The 17,670-nt window shown below is 40.6% G+C and overlaps 2 protein-coding genes across 12 annotated transcripts in view; both read right to left on the bottom strand.

The window, feature by feature from the left end:
• The window catches only part of ep400 (E1A binding protein p400), a 29,524-nt gene extending 21,267 nt beyond the window's left edge, over positions 1–8,257 (bottom strand). For 4 of the 7 annotated variants that reach the window (XM_042222794.1, XM_042222795.1, XM_042222797.1 and 1 more), the window contains exons 1-14: positions 8,057–8,257; positions 5,538–6,889; positions 5,330–5,437; positions 5,135–5,219; positions 4,765–4,884; positions 2,715–3,109; positions 2,321–2,620; positions 1,881–2,090; positions 1,620–1,760; positions 1,460–1,532; positions 1,262–1,299; positions 1,110–1,167; positions 935–1,024; positions 5–118 (exon numbers count right to left, since the gene is read on the bottom strand). In XM_042222794.1, coding sequence (XP_042078728.1) covers positions 5–118; positions 935–1,024; positions 1,110–1,167; positions 1,262–1,299; positions 1,460–1,532; positions 1,620–1,760; positions 1,881–2,090; positions 2,321–2,620; positions 2,715–3,109; positions 4,765–4,884; positions 5,135–5,219; positions 5,330–5,437; positions 5,538–6,854 — 3,049 coding nt within the window. In that variant the 5' untranslated portion in view covers positions 6,855–6,889; positions 8,057–8,257. The remainder of the gene's footprint in view (positions 1–4; positions 119–934; positions 1,025–1,109; positions 1,168–1,261; positions 1,300–1,459; positions 1,533–1,619; positions 1,761–1,880; positions 2,091–2,320; positions 2,621–2,714; positions 3,110–4,764; positions 4,885–5,134; positions 5,220–5,329; positions 5,438–5,537; positions 6,890–8,056) is intronic. The other 3 variants (XM_042222796.1, XM_005926958.3, XM_042222798.1) reach the window with 3 other exon arrangements.
• A 226-nt stretch (positions 8,258–8,483) lies between these two features.
• ulk1a (unc-51 like autophagy activating kinase 1a) overlaps positions 8,484–17,670 on the bottom strand; it is a 16,045-nt gene continuing 6,858 nt past the window's right edge. For 2 of the 5 annotated variants that reach the window (XM_005926963.3, XM_042222803.1), the window contains 18 exons: positions 16,989–17,071; positions 16,849–16,899; positions 16,665–16,753; positions 16,393–16,549; positions 16,221–16,281; positions 16,046–16,135; positions 15,055–15,168; positions 14,825–14,955; positions 14,252–14,346; positions 13,861–13,982; positions 13,526–13,641; positions 13,094–13,219; positions 12,575–12,714; positions 12,286–12,461; positions 12,077–12,195; positions 10,764–10,921; positions 10,495–10,630; positions 8,594–10,378 (listed from right to left, as the gene is read on the bottom strand). In XM_005926963.3, coding sequence (XP_005927025.1) covers positions 10,323–10,378; positions 10,495–10,630; positions 10,764–10,921; positions 12,077–12,195; positions 12,286–12,461; positions 12,575–12,714; positions 13,094–13,219; positions 13,526–13,641; positions 13,861–13,982; positions 14,252–14,346; positions 14,825–14,955; positions 15,055–15,168; positions 16,046–16,135; positions 16,221–16,281; positions 16,393–16,549; positions 16,665–16,753; positions 16,849–16,899; positions 16,989–17,071 — 2,020 coding nt within the window. In that variant the 3' untranslated portion in view covers positions 8,594–10,322. Of the gene's footprint in view, positions 10,379–10,494; positions 10,631–10,763; positions 10,922–12,076; positions 12,196–12,285; positions 12,462–12,574; positions 12,715–13,093; positions 13,220–13,525; positions 13,642–13,860; positions 13,983–14,251; positions 14,347–14,824; positions 14,956–15,054; positions 15,169–16,045; positions 16,136–16,220; positions 16,282–16,392; positions 16,550–16,664; positions 16,754–16,848; positions 16,900–16,988; positions 17,072–17,670 lie in introns of all 5 variants that reach the window. The other 3 variants (XM_005926966.3, XM_005926964.3, XM_005926965.3) reach the window with 3 other exon arrangements.

Raw genomic sequence — 17,670 nt, 5'->3', positions numbered from 1 at the left:
TTGCCTTCAGTCTCTTCCATTTCATCCTCATCACTGTGAGAACCAGGCTGTGGCCAATCAAAGGTGTCAGTATAGGCACCGGCATATTGCTTCATCAAAGCATCAAGGGGCATCTCAGCTGCAAGACGAACACAAAAACATTTTAAAAAAAAATGAAACAAAGATAATTAATCTTCATAGTTGCTGGTTTTAATTAACTAAGTAGCAAAAAACTCAAAAATGTATAATTCTGCGCGTTAGTAATTTAATCATCTATATAACTGCCAATGTATTTCAGCACCATCCTGTGGCCAATCAAGATCCACCATATACCGTTTCATCTTCTGAAATCAATTCAACTCATGCAAGAGGTGGAAAAATGATGAAAATTCAATACTATTACTATGGAGCTTCAGCAAGAGGTGATGCTTATCTGTAGAACTGGATGCATAATTTGTGAAAAGTGGAATATTAAATTAATAGTCTAATCATATTTGCCATATAATCACCTGACATAACTATCTCTTAGCCTGTAGACTACCTAAGCTGTTTCAAAATTTCTGTAACAGTTTATTGCCATGGTGGGTCAAACTTTAAATTCACCGATCTCTGTGCCGTCAATAAAACAAAACAGTCAGTTGTATTTTAAGAGGTAGGTATGCAGTTGTGGGTGGTTTATTATGTTTACGAGTTCTTCTAAGCAACATTCTTAATTGAGGCACAGCCTGCACATGACATGTGTGTGGTGTTGTGTCTCAAAGCTCACAGTGGAGTTTATGAAATCACCTAGTCTCCAACAAGGCTTGTCCCTTTAAGCACCATTAGATTACACCAAAAATGAATTTAACTGAATAAACACAGCAGTAGCAAGACAATAACACACTAATAAATTTCTCTTCCTTTATCCTGAATCTGCAAATAGAGCATAGTTACAGAGAAAGATTAAAGTAAGTACCATCTTTGGCAAGGTCAACCAACTCTGCTTTGTGGTCCGTTTCCCCTTCCATGCCCTCCTGTTCCTCGATGGTGCTCTCTTCATCTGTAACTAAAAGGAAAATCAGTCTTTATAAATCCTTGTTTTTTATTTACTCTGTTTTTAATCATATATACCTTGATTATTTGACACTTACCGTCTTCATCAACCAAGGACAAACTAGATTTTCTTTTTCTAACTGAAGTGGTCACCTGCTACAAAAGAAAATGTATAATTGTAAAACTATCTTAGACACGATATGTGCTTCTATATTATTATTATTAATTGGTATGCCAGTGCAGTACCTACCTCTTTATCAGCCTTCTCAGCTGCTGACTGACCGGATACTGTAAAGCAAATAAAACAAGTTTAATAGAAAAAGAACTGTCCCAGGTCAGATAACCTACCATGTGTTAGCTTGGAACAAGGAGCAACAGCAAGTAAAAGCTGATGATACAGAGCAAATGTTCTGTCTCTCATGTTCAGTACCTGCTCAATGGGACGTACCTTTGGCTTTTTGTAAGCCAAGTGCTTTGAGCCTCTTCTCATAAATTTCAAACTGGAGTTTGATTTCCACGACCTGATGGGGAAAGGGTTTCACTCAAAACAGATATTTGGCATCTTTATAAGTCCTGAAACTTTTATACATAAGAATAAACAAACACACCTGTTCAATGTTTGACCAGAAGAATTCCACCTCTCGGGCGATTGTGCTGGCAATGTGACGAAGATGAATTTCCCTTTCTTTCTTTGATCGCTCTTCACTTTTCTTCTGCTCTTGATGATAACGGGCACATGTGCGAACGAGCTGTGGCAGAGACACACAAGACACGAGTTTGTCTTTCTGAGGGTTTCCTCCTTTTTGTTTTTGTGTCAATTTGTGATATACCCTTCTTTTCTTCAGTTAATTATTATACGTTTGTCATACCTTCTTAGCAGCAGCTTCCTTCCACCTCCTTTCCTGCGCAAAGTCAGCTGCCATCCACTGCATCTCCTCCAGGAGATAGTCCCAGTGGGACTTTGGACGTGAGGCTTCCACAAGCTTAGGGAGCCTACTGGCAGACCACTGGCCCTCCTTCCTTAACTCAGATATGCGCTGATGCACTTGACTCTCCTGGCAATCATTTGGTCCATTAGACTTTATATGTTGATAAGATTAAAACTTACTAAATACATTTATAACAATGCACAACAACGGAACATCAAAAAAATTAAAATAATGGACATCAACAGGAATTGGTGATATGGAATATGACAAACTTGAAAAGAACAAAAAACATGCAATGACAACATTAAAAGGCACCAAATCTTTTCCAGGCAACGCTTTTAACCAACTGCTGACATCTGTATCCAAACTATGGTACTCACCAATTTGGCCTGTTCCACTTGCTTATCTTGAGAACCCTCCTGTGAAGGCTGCACAGCTGTGCTTTGACCAAAGCCACCTATTTTGACCGCTGATATGCCATTGGTTCCAGTCATTTTTGACTGGGTGCTTGGGTTGACGTTAGAACCAACAGGACGAAGAGGACTTGCAGTATGTGGGGTTGGAACAGAGTTGAGAGCAGAGAGCGGAGCAGGAGACACAGATGTCATTGATACCGAGTTGGTCATAATCCTCTGAACTGCCTGGTTTGACTCTGTTCCGGGGCGAGCAAGTGCCACTGTCTGTAGAGCAAAGAAAAAACACTGGTAATATCAAGCTTACAGTATCGTCTTTTAGTCAATTTGTATGGAGGCTGACCACGTCACACAAACTGACCGCTTGTCCGGACTGCAGAATGGCCTGGGATTGTTGCTGCTGGGGCTGCAACTGGAGATGAAGACCTGACTGCATCTGATGCTGCAGCTGGGCCTGGAGCTGTGTGTGGGGGTTCACTGTGGTCAGGACCGCGGCCCCTGCCTGCACCTTCACCTGTGCCTGCAGCTGACCCCCTGGCTGAGTTGGATTCTCTACTAACTGAGCCTGCTGGGAGAGTGCCATGGGCAAGCCTGTCATAGGAGGGGCACCTTGTGGCAACCTGCCAGGCAGCTGAGGAGGCGGAGTGTGCAGGCTGGCTGCATTCTGCACTGGAGGTCCTTTGGATGGGTCGTACTGTTGCTGGTTCTGCTTCTGTCCTGCGATCTGGACTGCTTGAGGAGTAGGCGGCATCCCGCCTGTATACATGGTAACCAAAGTATAGGATAAAAGAGTAGTATAGAAAGTGACACAGAGACAAATGGTAAAAAAAATGAGTTTTTAATGTTATTGTCCAATGTGCAGTTTTTTTGGTTTGTTTTTTTAAAATAAATGCTTTTGTGTTCCTACAATACAGATTAATAGATGCCGTTAAGTGTTCGGCAGCTTTCCCTTAATATTCATTTGAGAGACCCCCTTATAGAAGTTATATATTTTGAGTCTAAAAGGTAGAATATAAAATTGTACTTTTAACTATTAAACATTTGTTTGAGTTTCAGCTATAAGAGCTCCTCAGAACCTTCTCTTAATGAACTACATGTACTGTACTTAACAGGAGTCTACGACTACCTGATGATCAGAGCAGAAACTAATGAAACTCATACAGCAAAATGATTACAGAGGAAATGAAATCAATATGAAAATCTACATGTCTCTCAAATAAAATACTACTTTGATTAATGCAAAACTAAAACCTTGCATTTCAAATGTTGAGAGAATGTGGTTAAAAAACATTCAAAATTACTCATGCAAGAAGAAAGGTTTTAGAAAGAAAAAAAATGTAACAAAGAAACATGAAAAAAAGAACTTCAAAAAACAAAGAGACAGGGAGAAGTAAGGGGAAAGAACTAAAGCGAACACTCACAAAAACACTGTATGTTTGGCATGCATGAAGCAATGTCATTCTAGCCGTAACCAAGGCATCTGGATGCCTCACATAGCGACAAAGCACAGAGGTGAGCAAAAGGACAGACATGGGGTCTTGCAGATAGCAGGCCTGAGCGGAGCTGTGCACACTAAAGCATCACCTGCCTTACCTCCCTGCACGTCACACCACCTTGCCTAGACGCCATCAACACCTGGCCCTGACACACCCACACCACCACAATCGCAAACACCTGTGCCGTGAACACAACTCCTCCAAATGATTCCCCTCCTACTTAGACTGAGGGAAAGAAGCCAAGTCAGAACAAAATGTCATGAAAAAACATGGAAGGAAATAAACTAAAAGTGGACATGAGATAAATAAAAAGTCTTGAAGACTGATGATTCTGAGTTCCTGTTGATGGCTCACGCAAAGACGGACAATTGAAGAGGGGCGTGTGAGGGAATGACGATGGGAAACCAAAGGGAAGCATGACATGTGGATTCATAAAATGGGAGATCAAGCAAAACCCATTGGAAAGTGAATTCATTCCCACAGGCTTCCCACTTTCTGTGATCCACCGCCAGATAAGATGAAAATCCATCAGCACGGGAAGGTCTTTCCAAATAAAGACGACAAACAGGAACAAACTTCAAAAAAGAAGAGATGGATGACGACAGGTGATCAATAGTTAAAACAAAAAAAGAAAATCATAAGACATGGCATCTTCCCATTGAGTGGCTACTCATTCTTCAGACTTGGATTGTCTTCTTCCCCATTTATCCTGACAGAGAGAGCTTAAGCCTGAACTTCCTGAGGACTGCTGAGAAATCCAGCAGATGGAAGATCTGTTTGTTGATGCTGCTTGGAGTTTGTTTGTAGAAGATGAATGTTGTGATTCCCTTTTTAACATCTCCTTAGTATGAGCAAAGGCCATAGGTCCAGCAGCATCGAACAGAACACAGAACGGCCTGGTAGAAGCACTCCTACCTTGCGCAGTTGGCATAAGCTGCTGGAGTGGAACGCCAGGTGATCCTAAAGGAGCTACACCAGGATGCTGGAAAATCAGCCCATGGCGACCAACGTCAATCCGGGGCCTCTTAGCCTGATCTGGGATTTAAAACACACAATACCCTCATAACGCAAAAAAAAGCACTCGGCACACAGCAATGACCTTCTGAAGACCGTACAGGTCACCTCTCCTTCCTCGGTTTAAGACTTCAACACAGAGCGCTAGTAGAGGATGCCAAATATCTAAAAGCAGAAGCAATTAGAGGGAGAAAAGAAAACAAACAGAAAACAAAGCAAACGGGGAGAAAACAAAGCAACATAAAACAGGAGTTTACGATCTTTGCCCTACCTGCCTGCACCATAGCCTGTTGCCTTTTAAATGCATCAATGTCTCCAGGGTTTGTAATGGTGCCAGAAGTAGCTCCTTGGTGTCCCTGCAAAAACAGCCTCTCATGAAATTAGTGAGATATTTTCAACAGACTTTAAGGGCATTATAGATAATTTCATTAAAATAAATGTTTAAAATAAGTGCCTCCTCTATCACCTGAAACTGCTGTTGGGTAGAGAAAGCTGCAGAAACATTGGGAGGAAGCTGTGTTGCTATGGCAACTGGTGTCACTGCCTGGCCATCCTTTCCAGTAACAACCTTTACCTGAAAAAAGACACCAAATTGAAAGAGGAACAAAATTCAACAGAATGACAGGAAAGAAATACACATTTGATCTCAGACCAAGAGCCAGCTGATGTAATACCTCATCATTAATAACCTCAGACTGTTCTTCTTCCTCCTCTTCGTCTTCAAGGTCCAAGTCACTCTGTCTCAAGTAAGTATACAAGGGAACACAAGGCTTCTTCTTAAAAGCTAGATAGTCCATCATGTTCCCTTGGAGGTGCTGCAGGAAGAAAAGTTCAATCAGATATTCTTTGAACACTTCTTTCAGATTCTCCATCTTCTTGGTGTGGTGCTCCAAGCACTGTTTTCTCAGCTGAGCAATCTCTGGTGTGGAAGGAGCAATTTCCTCTAATTTCTTGGCAGCTTGCTTCTTTACAGTGCCCACAGTCATGCTGGTGGGTGCAAGAGAATTGCTGGGGATCCCTTGAGATGGACTGGTGAGGGATGGGCTAGAGGGTGGTATAGAGGAAGGTATACTGAATGATGTGGCTGTGGTTCCTACTCCAGAAACCACACCTTGTTGAGGCTTCTCAAATATCAAAGGGTTTCTAAGCTGTCCTTGAATGATACTGCTGATCTGGGGAGGTAGGTTTGAGGTGGTGATATGACCAGGGCTGCCCAGAGCTGAGTGAGTGGTGGCCACTGGACTTTGAGGTGCATGGTGGTGGATGGTGCCGCCAGTCTGTGAATGAGGCTGAGAAAGCCGTCGTTCCCTCACAGACCCTGGCGCTCCTGGAGAGGCCAGCTGTACCTGACCAGGTGTGGCTGGGGCAATCTGGGCCAGTCCTGTTCCCTCTTGGTAAACAAAGTGACCACTGCCTGATTGACTCCCTAAACTGATTTGCCTCACTAACATGCCAGCGTCAACAAAACGTGTCGGACTCTGTCCGTGCACACCCAATGCTGCTGCAGGAGCTGTTGGCCTCGTCACACCTTGCAGAGAGGCTGGACTATGCTGGGTAGGACTTTGAGGTTGAATGGGCTGGGGCACAGGTGAGGTGACCTGGATGTAGGAGGGTGGAGTATGCTCAAACCTCCACTGAGGTGTCGTATGCTGGAATCCTGGGGATGCGGGGTTCTGGATGGGAAGTGTGGTTAGGGTTATTTGTTGGTTAGCAGTAACCATCTGTCCCACATTTTGTAATGTTATGTTCATGTTCGGGCCAGCGGCTGGACTACGACTCATGATTATCTGATAATTGGGTGACTGAGGAGCTGAAGGACTGGCAGCAGAGGAAAAAGGGGTCACAGGTGATTGAGGATGGTTAACTGTAGCTTGCTGCTGTGTAGTTGCCATGGTCGGCTGCGACTGCTGCTCCTCTGTTTCTGACCCGCTGACAGACTTGGGTCTCTGAAGCGGTCGTTGCATATTCTGTGATCCACTTCCATGGTGCATTGCGTGATACGGTTACAATCTTTAAACACAATAATCTGTGAAAAGAACAAAGGAGAGTAAAAATGATTTTTATTTATTTTTACTTTTTAATGACTATATGTGATGCAGAAATAAAGTTTGCTCGTCATCTGGGAGGAAAATATCTGAAAATTAACCATAACATGTCAACATATCAACAACTTCACGTGAAATGACATAAATCAGAACCAAGGATTGTCTCTGTAATAGCCATTTCCTGTGATAAACTGGAGACCCTGGTAGCAATAACCACGTGATGTCTTCCAGGGTTGCCTTTTTTCTTTTGTTTCACTGTGTCTAGTTATAAATATTCAGTCTTTTAGCTTCTCCATACACTATTTTTGAACATTTAACATGCACACAAGTAATGACACAGACAAAAATCAGTCACTGCCATCAGTAAATCTTATCTCGAATGTCATTAAAGTTTGATATCGTGTGCAAGAAAGACATGGACTGTTACCCTACATACACCCCTTAATTATTCAGGTGGAGGTCTTATCAGAGCATCTTTACCGACGTACAGCTTTTGTTTATTTTTTACATCTGTTTGCACCTACAGGTGAACGCCAGCTAGCATATACACATTGTCCAGTGGTAAAAACGATATGGCTTATTTGGTTTGATACTGATTCCGCCAAAACTAACGACCATTTAAAACAAAGCTGATGTACCTTAACGGTACCGAGGTGTCGCCAACGTCGTTTGACAACGACGCCTTGATAACAGCGTTGAGAAATTTACGCGTTAGTGAAACCCAGTCGTTTCAACACCGTAAGAACAACATTACATTTACAACCAACATTTCCAGTCGACAGCCGTAGAGCAGTCGTTTCTTGATACGGTGTTATATTTACAGCGCTTGTTAACATGTTAGCTTCACCCCCCTACAATTTCTCCGGGGCGTAACGTTAGCTTCGGTTAGCTGCCATGAAAAATAATAAATGCAGGTATCGGAACAATCAGGTCTAGGTGAATGGATGATCCAAATATATATAAATAGAGTAATATGGAATGTAAAAATTAACCTGTAACATTTACAATAACACTGTGTATGGCTTTTGAGTAATTACAATAACCCGTGCTACATGATGCGCGCTAGCCGATGCTATTGACTAGCTTGTTTTTGCTAACAGGCCAGCTACCAATGAATAAACAGTTATTACTTCAACGGCGTTACTTACAGAGAATGGGGATTCTGTAGTAGTTTCGTAAATCCTAAGTCATATTTACAATAGGTCACATACTGCAACACGGGCTATTCTGCGAAAAATAAAATCTTGATATTGATAGCTGCTATTCACTGTTTTGAAGCTAAGTTAATTTCATTCAGCAACATGGCGACCGCGGCAGCCTGCTGTGTAACCCGGATCCCGTTCTGAATCCGAGGAAGCAAAAATATGACGTAATCTAAAATGGTGGGTTGCATGAGCGATTGTGATTCTAGATGAAAATGCGGTTGATAAAATCATTATAAGGTTGCTCGATTTTTACAAGCAAGCACTGACAGCTTGGTGTTTAAATATAACTCCTACAAAGGTACTGAATATTAAAGATGATAATGGAATTCTGACTTTGAGCTGTTTAATCTTTCGTCTTTTTCTTTTTATCATACAGATAATTTCGTTATAAATTCAAAATATATATTAACCCAAAATAATATACTGCAGTTTTGATGCTATACCAGGAAAAAATTCCCTATAATGTTACAAAACTGATGTTCCTCATCTAAGCTTTAATTCTGAAGATTTTTATAACCGCTTTATATCGGTAGCCCTGAATATTTAAATAATAATATAAGAAGAAGAACAATGCTCTAATAAGAATATTAGCAATTTAATTTTGTTACTATCTGTCTCCAAAGATTTATTTAGTGATACACAGTGAGAGAAAGCACTAAAAACTTGTGATAAATACTTTATCAAAAACAAGTTTAAGGAAACCACTGCATAGGATCTACCCAGTGAAACAAGAACTGAGAACATTCAAAATGTATTCGTAGTATAAATGTGACTACTGTGGACTGGAAAATAAAAGCATGTCTCATCTCCTTTTCCATACATAGAAGCAATGTTGTTTGATGTAATATTTTACAAGTCAAGACAATAAGACCTAGGTTTGTTGAATGCATATAATATGCAACGTAAATGATATCCTGGTATTATAAAATGTAATTACGTTTGTTGAATAGTTTGGGGGGTTTTTTCTCTTTACTCTAGTGTGTCCTCTGTGCATGTTTGCACATTATAACACTGAATAAATCTTGGCGGGTAAATAAATAAATAAAGCCTGGACGATTCATACATTCACAGCTTATTAGTTAACAAGAATATTATGTAGTAAAATTGTATACTTTAAGCTAAATCCTGATTATAAAGAAACTATAATTACTTATGGATTTGAATTAAACAGAAGCTTTGATAAAAGTCCACATGTGAGTAAGAACAATGAAATTGATTTCTACTGCAAACTGTCAGCGACTTTATAATAAATATTTATTTTGATCAAACACCATATAACAACTTATCTTGGCAACATTTGACAGGCAGTCTTAAAACAATACAAAAGGCATTTGGTAAACAGACTTCAAACAATTAGTTAAAATCACCTAGTGCCATGCACAGTTTGCAGATGGATTGAATGCAAACATACATCTCCAAATTCAAAATCAGCAAATCTCCAAATGTATAACACACACAAGAAAAAAACCCAAATATGCATAGATACACACGGAAAAAAAGTCACTTGAAGTACCTCATAGCTGAGTATATCACCCACCCAAGGGAGGGATTTTTGGATCATGTGTAAAACAAATCTCATTCAAATGTCAAAGAATACTTATTGCACTCCACACTATATGGCCATAAGACTGGCAGTCGTAAGGCAGTTACGGTGTATCAGGTTAGAACATACTTTCAATATATTCATATTCACTCTTCTGTTATAATGCAAAGACAGAAAAAAACAGGCACAGGTTTACAAGTATTGCTACACATTGGCAATATTTGGTCATCTCATTCAAACTCTTCAGAGTCCCGCAGGCTGGTGATTATTCACCAGACACATAACTCAAATGTTTCGAACACAGAAAACCACAAAGTAATCTTTGCTTCAAGTATAAAACACTTGCAATCATTTCTTAATTTAGCTCATCATTCTATGTGCAAAACACCAAAACACACTAACACGTACGGTTTGTAACAAAACAAATACTGAAAACGATGTACCTGATCATAGCTTTTAAACATTCATAACCCAACCTGTTTTTCAAGAACTTCCAGCCTTTTCGAACCTTTACTGTGCATTTACCTTTCAATTACAGATTGGGTGAAGAAATGAGAGGAGCAGATGCTCCAGTGGTCGTTTCCCTTAGGAGAGATCAAAGTGCAGACAGTGATGGCAGATGGATGAGGCAAGATAATGCAGTTGTTATTGATGCAGTCGTGGAGCTCATAAATACTGCTTTGTGTGCAGAGTTGAGAGCCGCCGCTCAATGCATTGCCTACCTAAAGAGATAAGGGAACAACTCAGTGACCACATGACAAATGCATGAATACAATGACTAATGTTAGCATTTAAAATTTCTCTTTAATGGGTTGTGTGTCACAGAGCTTCCACATACATTTTTCTATGCCGTCAATGTCCTCTTGCTCTGTGAGGGTTCGGGACAGACCTTCCATGAGCACAAGGGCTTTATGGTAGCGCTGCACTGATGTGGTGCCATGGTGGAACATCTCATCTAAAGCCGCAGACTTTACCTGAATGGAAGGGGGGGGGGGAAACAAGACACACATGCATATATTTAAAGAGCTAAGATAACGATTGATAGCATATACAGGACAGAGTCCATCTTGGAGTGAATATCAATATCCTCCTGTGAAATGAGCTGACCATGTGCACAGTGTGGTTGTAGATGAGCTTCTCTGCTGTGAGTGCATTGAAGTTGTCCATAAGTTTCTGCTTGTTAAGCAAGAAGGTCTGCAGCTGATCGCTGAGGGAGCGACAGTAGGTCACACAGTTCTTGTACAATTCATTCAGCTTTCTGATTACTGCAAAAAAAAAAAAAACAACCCAAAAAACGAATTAATACAGGAACATTTTTACTTTCATTAACTTTTAATAAATACACACAGATACACACAATATTTCTGCCTAAGTGGTTGTGCTCCTACAACAGGAGTTTCAAGAATGACTTCAGTTTCTTATAATGTCTTCCTGACTGACAGATTCTGGTGCACTTTGCAGCCAACGTGCATTCTTTCATCTCAGTTTTAGACACCGTTTCCATTCTCCTTTTAGCTTGTATGTGTGTGTGGCAGCAGTAAATACAGAGACCCGTGAGAGCAGAGAAAATGACAGTGAGGCAGGAATATTCAGTCAGGTTTACTTTTTCAGTGGTAGCCACAAATATAGGGCATCCTGAGTAAACACCACAGACGATATAAAAGATGGATGTAGCCTCCATGATGTCGCCCACTATTTTGTGAAATCTAATTTTAAAGGGTCAGAATGGGCGTTTTCAATGTCACATGGTGGTTTTTGTTACTGGATGTGACAAATGAGGGGTGGATCTGAATGCGAATCTGCAGAGTCATAGGCCAGCATCTTCTCTACATATCCTGCATAACAATCATTCCTGAAACTTAGAACAATAAAAATTCACAAAATGGACTTAATGTTTTACTCGGGACGACCCATGAGAAGTGACTCTGGGTATAAACCCACGATTAAAGTGTTTACAGATGTCAGGGAAGAAGGCAATTTGCTTGCCGATGTCTATAGGAGCGGAAGCCCTTTTGAAATCATAGGGATTGCCCCCTGGTGGCCTTAAAGAGCATGCCAGTGTAAGGCTTTACTTTTCAGACTTAAAGATAAGTCCATCTTACATACTCTTTATGGTAATCACCTAAGTTTGCGCAGTCTGCAAGCAGAGAACTGGTTTTAACTGTGTAACAAAGACAGTCACAGTCTGGAGCTTTGAACCAAATATGTAAAATAATGTTGAAACACTTGGTCACACATGGTCACATGGACACATGGACACATGGTCATGTGATTTAAATTATGGGAGGTTCTGGATCATAGTTCAAGTTCCTTTTAAATTAAGTCAAGCTATTCTATTGGTAGCACCATTTCTGAAGAAATTCACACTATGAACGTTTACCTTTACCTTACAAATCTACAGAAGGGAATGTTGGTCTCACCTTGTTTGACTGTAGCAGATGGAAACAGCTCGCCTTTCTTGACATTTTCTTTAGCGCTGCGCAGAGCTGATGACAGAAACTCTTCAGCCTTCATGTACAGCACCAATTGCTCTGCATAGCTGGAACATTACATAGAAGTTTTAAGATTTTCTTTTTTTATTAAACAAAGAGAGCTACTCCACGTGTGGAGAAACTGTAATGCCTCTTACCTCCATTCTCTACTTAGAAGGCTGATCTGATCAGCCACCAAGCTCTGATCCAGGAAGGAAACGTTGGGACTGCTGATGGGCTCGAGCCCTGGGTCCTTAGAGGAAGCCAGTTCCATGACACACTGGACGAAAGCCAAAGTGAAGCGCAAGTCAGTCAGAGCATCGGTGTGAGCCTCCTGTGAAAAGAGCACATAAAATATTCTCAATGTGGAAACCTTTCATGTGGAACCCGCAAATGTAAATTACTGACGATCCTGGAGTATTCACTACTATTGGCATTTGACTGTACCTCCATTAATGTGTCTTCAGGGAGCTCTGGAGGATGAAAAATCAGGCCGCTGGGTGGAATAACATTCATTGTTTCAGTGTCACTGTGCCTACGGTTTCTTCGTTGAAGATGCCAACCTGAGTTTAAGTAGCTGGGAGTGTCTGTATTTAAAAACAAAAGGCAAAGTTAGCTTAACCACATACAGCTGATACATAATTCATGAATATGTAAATGGATTTAACTGATAACACGTTGTAGCTTTAAAAAAAAAGATGGAAAATATAAACACTTAACAAATGGAAAATGACCTGAAATATTAGTTTTCCTTGGTTAATCACAACAATTTTCTTTTAAAGTTAAGAGTCTCAGTGACGTCCAAACTCAAAAAGCAGCACATTATAATCAGATTAAGCGGTTATATCGTAAGCATGCTGAAATTAAGAGACTTATTTAAACCTTCCTAGAAGCAAAACTAAAATGACGGTTCAAAATAAAAGCCCTCAGTAGAAAGTTAGTAGTGAGGGAAGTCAGGACACCTACCTGAGAACCTCCTCATTAACATGGTATCAGGAGGTGAGCTTCCACTGGATGGAGAGCCCATAGAGAAAATCACAGGAACTGGGCTGTCTGAGCACTGGAAAACTCCATGACAGCCAGCAGGGGGTGCTGTAGGAACAAGTAAGAAGAGTCAGATGGCTGCTACCCCATTGGTAAGGTAGCCTAGATGAACTGAAGTAAAGTAATGTAGTGGTCATGGTGACTAAATTAGATACTTCACAAAGGTCTCTTTGTGCCTACTGCATGTACCAAACATGTGTCACCTTCCCCTACATGTGCGGTGATTTTGTAAAACCTTCTTCTGCATCACTTTAAGTCAGTGGTTTTATGAATGGACTCGTTCGTACTGAAAACAGACGCTGTCCCTTTAGAAGTCATTTGACTGGTTTTACTTTTAGCATGTTGCACTGATACCTGTTATCTCCATGCTTTTCTCACTGCTGAGGCTCTCGTCTTTCCCTTCTTCAAAGAGCGGAGCTCCGAGGGCCGCCTTCAGTAGCATGTCAGATAACCTTCCTGTGCTCACTGATCTGCACATGTAATATATCCACAGACACCCTTGTGAGCATTTAATAATTAATCAACCAGCATATGTTTGACTGTGTGTTATCTCTTAGTAGCAGGCTCCCATAATCTTAATTAGACTTGCAATATTAGCTTGTCAAAAATTCATAATGATTTAACCATTTCTTTCTTTCTTTATTTCAACCATTTATAACAACAGTGTGGAAGTATTACACTGCTCATACCTTTTAAAAGGGCCCTTTTTAATTGCTGCTTTACGGCTGAGGTTGGCCTGGGAAGTGGGGCCAAGGGATTGCAGGTTTGGGACTGTCCTGGTTCTGTTTGGCATTCTTGGCTGAACCTGCTGCTGAAAAGGAAATTGAACTGTTGAAACATCTTTCCCTCTGTGCCCATTTATATCTTCTATTATCCGCTGACACCATAGGAAGTGTAAAAATTTGCTGTTTTAAAGAGATGTGGAAGGAAATCACCCCGGTTTTTGCAGTGTGTGCATTGCAAAACAATTTCTAATGTCACAGAAAGAATGGCAGAGTAGAGTGGATGACTTAATATTAACTATAAAATGTTTATTATTATTAAGTCAACACTGTGTCTGTATGGCATGTTGAAGCTGACCTTGGGCCTGTCCTGCATGTCAGGAGAAGCAGCGAGGAGCCCAGTTCTTGTGCTGAGTGGGAGAGTCTGCTCTGATGTCTTTGGGCTTGTTCCCACTGGAGAACAGAAAATTATATATATAAAACAACTGTTTTAAAGAGCACATGATATTTGTAAACACATTCGTTGACTGTAGGAGTTTAGAATAAAAAAAACACAGATGAGTGAGAGCAAAAGGAGCTACAGAGAAAATAAAATACTGACAGTTTACCTCAAAACAAATTTAAAAATCCACAAAAAAAATGTTTGTGTGAGATGGTGAAATTGAGAGTGTGTGCATTGCTGTTGGAAGGTTACAGTGGAATAGGTCTGCTTAACAAAAGCCCCTTTCAGACATTAAAAAAAAGGCCACATAAACATCGGTCTCTGATAATAATTAACTACTTTTTTAACCTTCTTCTGTGTGCATTTCCAATGTCCAGTCAACTGTGTATATGAAAGTTGACTGGGATCAATTTAAAATTATGTATTTGTGTATGACACATACAGATGAATGCCTTCATAGGTAATACAGAAGCCAACTGATCTAGTTACCTGGCGGGGAAGACTGTTTAGGTTGGCTCCCTCCAGAGTTGAAGGTAAAGACTGGACTGGGAGATCCACATTCTTCATACTGTGGTGGGCTTTCACTGCTGCTGGGACTGCTGGGACAGTATAATGTGACCCTGAATGAGATGAGACATTGTTAGACAAAGGAAACAGAGAACGCATAAGAGTAAGACTCTGAGGTGGGGTTGGTGCACAGATAAGATGGATGGACATGCCTGGTGGAGCCATGAGAGCCGACACACTGCATACGCTGGTAGTTTTGGATCTGAGTTGGGACGGGAATGGGAACAGACGGGCTGAAGTTACTGCCAAGTGTTTCAGCTGGTTTGCTGCGTGGTTAAAAGGGGAAACACAGAAGAGTGGGCAGCTGATTTTATAAAGCAGTTATAAACAGCAGTGGAACTAGTCTGTCAAACGAAATAAAGTCTGTTCCTTCCAACATATGTTCCAAGTATTTAATTCCTTTGCAACTCCAATCTGGAAAGTTTATCATATTATTGTTTTGTAATATGTCCGGATTGTTCCAGATAGGTGTACGTTTGCATGGGATTAATGAAGACTCATTTTTAGAAACTCCGACCATGCTGTCAGAGAAGAGCTGATGTTGATGCTTTTAAAGCATTCATGTCATTTGATGTTTGAGCTGATAAATGGTAGGTCTGAAATTTCTAGGTTATTACATAGTGCCTGTTCTACATCTATCCAAGGTTCATCTAAGAGGGTGTGTTTAAACCATCTAGAGATGAACTGAAGCCTGTTGGCTAAAAAATAGTGATTAAAGTTAGGCAGATCTAATCCTCCTTTATCCTTGGTCCTTTGTAGTGTTTTTAAGCTGATACGTGGGGGTTTATCTTTCCAAAGGAATTTAGAAATATACGAGTCTAGAGATCTGAACCAATCTTGTGATGGCTTATTTGGGATCATTGAAAATAAATAGTTTATTTTTGGCAAGACCATCATTTTTATAGCGGCGACCCTTCCCATGAGTGATATGGGTAAAGATTTCCATCTAGCCAGGTTGCCTTCTACTGTCTTTAAAAGTGGGATGTGGTTTAATTTTAGTTCTATAACATGTTCTATATACCGTGAATATAAATACTGTTTGATCTAGCTGCACGTTCAATTTAATTATCCATATCGGACCTCTTTTATCTTCCACGAGCTGAACTCTAAAATTGGCTTTCTGACAGTCTGGCTTTCTCTTACCTAACAGGCTTGGGGGGAGAGCGCAGCATAGGAGAGCGTGGGGGTGTCTTTCCAGTGAGTCTAGCACCCCTTTCGGCCAGTGGGGAGCTCCTATACAAACACATTTAAAAATTACATAAAAGCATAAAACTTAACTGAACCCATACAGTGTTCAGGCCATGAAGGGAACACTCACCCACGGTCTTTAAGGGAACTTTCTGGGGGTGACCCAACATTTACTTCACATATATGTTCACCTGTAAAGCAGCACAACAGGAGCAGTCAGTCTTTTTGTGCTAATGTCAAAAAAATAATGCACTAAAACATCCTGATAAATCCGATGTGCTCCTGATGCTCAGAGGTCTTACTGGGAAACTGGGCAGGCACCAAGACATAATCTTCTGTGAGAGATTGGATATATCTACCATCTTGATTAGCTGTTTCTTTCTGCAGGAAGCCAGGCTTGTCCTGCACAGGGGTGTAAGGCAGCTTGGGCTGAGGTTGGTGCATCTCTCCATCGGAATGCTGACAGAGTGAAGATAAAACACAGATGTAACGAAAACTAATATTAATTATGGATTTCACAGTATGACCAATTGGTTTCAGGTCACTTCACTTCATGAGAAAACTTTGTGCATACTTGAGGCGAGGCCAGCTGAGATGTGGAGGAGCTGCTAGAGGAGCTGCCGGAGCCAGAACTGGGGTAGGAGTGCACGGGGACTGATGAGCCTGTGACAAAAAATAGAGTAAAGCACTTGTGTTACGACCTCAGCTATAACGGCGTCACTGATACTAAGCTGTCCTCACAACAACGCGACACTTACATTTCTTTGTTGATGAGCTTGTTTCCAAAAAGGGATGGTTAAAAAATTCCTCTGAAAAAGAAAAGATAAAGACATAAGAAAAATACTTTGAATTCAATTATTAAATCATGTTTTTTACTAATAAAAAGGGGCAGACTTACCAAAGCTAATCCGATCTTTATGATTCCTCTGTAGAAGCCCCAACAGCAGGTGTTTTAGGTTATCAGAGGTCTCCTTTGGGATGCTGGCAAAATACAACAGCTTTCTATTAAAACTTGCATGTGTAAGAACACAGCTAATAATACAAATCCCAGGAGAACAAATTGTTAAAGGTTATCACTATTTAATCATTCTAATCATTTTAATTACAAAATAAGATGTAGGGAGAGGAGAAAGTATGGGACCATTATTATGTAGCTTTTTACACTGTATTATAGCCTTTATTTAGATCATGCTAATATTTTGACTTCATGTTCAAGTTTGTTCACTGAGTTATTTTGTGGATATTTATGGCTTTAAGAAACAGACTGCTTCAGACGTTCCATACTGTGAACTCTAAAATATGAAATCTTAATCTAATTTATGGCTTCAGTACAAGACCTTGAGGTGTCATGACACTCCAGGCAGTCAGCCATAGTGTATGTGTTTATGTAAGTGCTGACCTACAGTATGTGGGTAGTATGGAAAGCAATAGCCATACAGACCAGTAGCTGGCACTTTAGGGCAGGATATATATAGAGCCAAAGGAAAACTACAAACTATTCCCTCACACACACACACACACACACACACACACACACACACACACACACACACACACACACACACACACACACACACACA

This window comes from Haplochromis burtoni, unplaced genomic scaffold (genome assembly GCF_018398535.1).
Source record: "Haplochromis burtoni strain Fernald_Lab_line unplaced genomic scaffold, NCSU_Asbu1 Contig_95, whole genome shotgun sequence".
Classification (NCBI taxonomy): domain Eukaryota; kingdom Metazoa; phylum Chordata; class Actinopteri; order Cichliformes; family Cichlidae; genus Haplochromis; species Haplochromis burtoni.
This window is presented reverse-complemented; position numbering and strand designations above follow the sequence as displayed.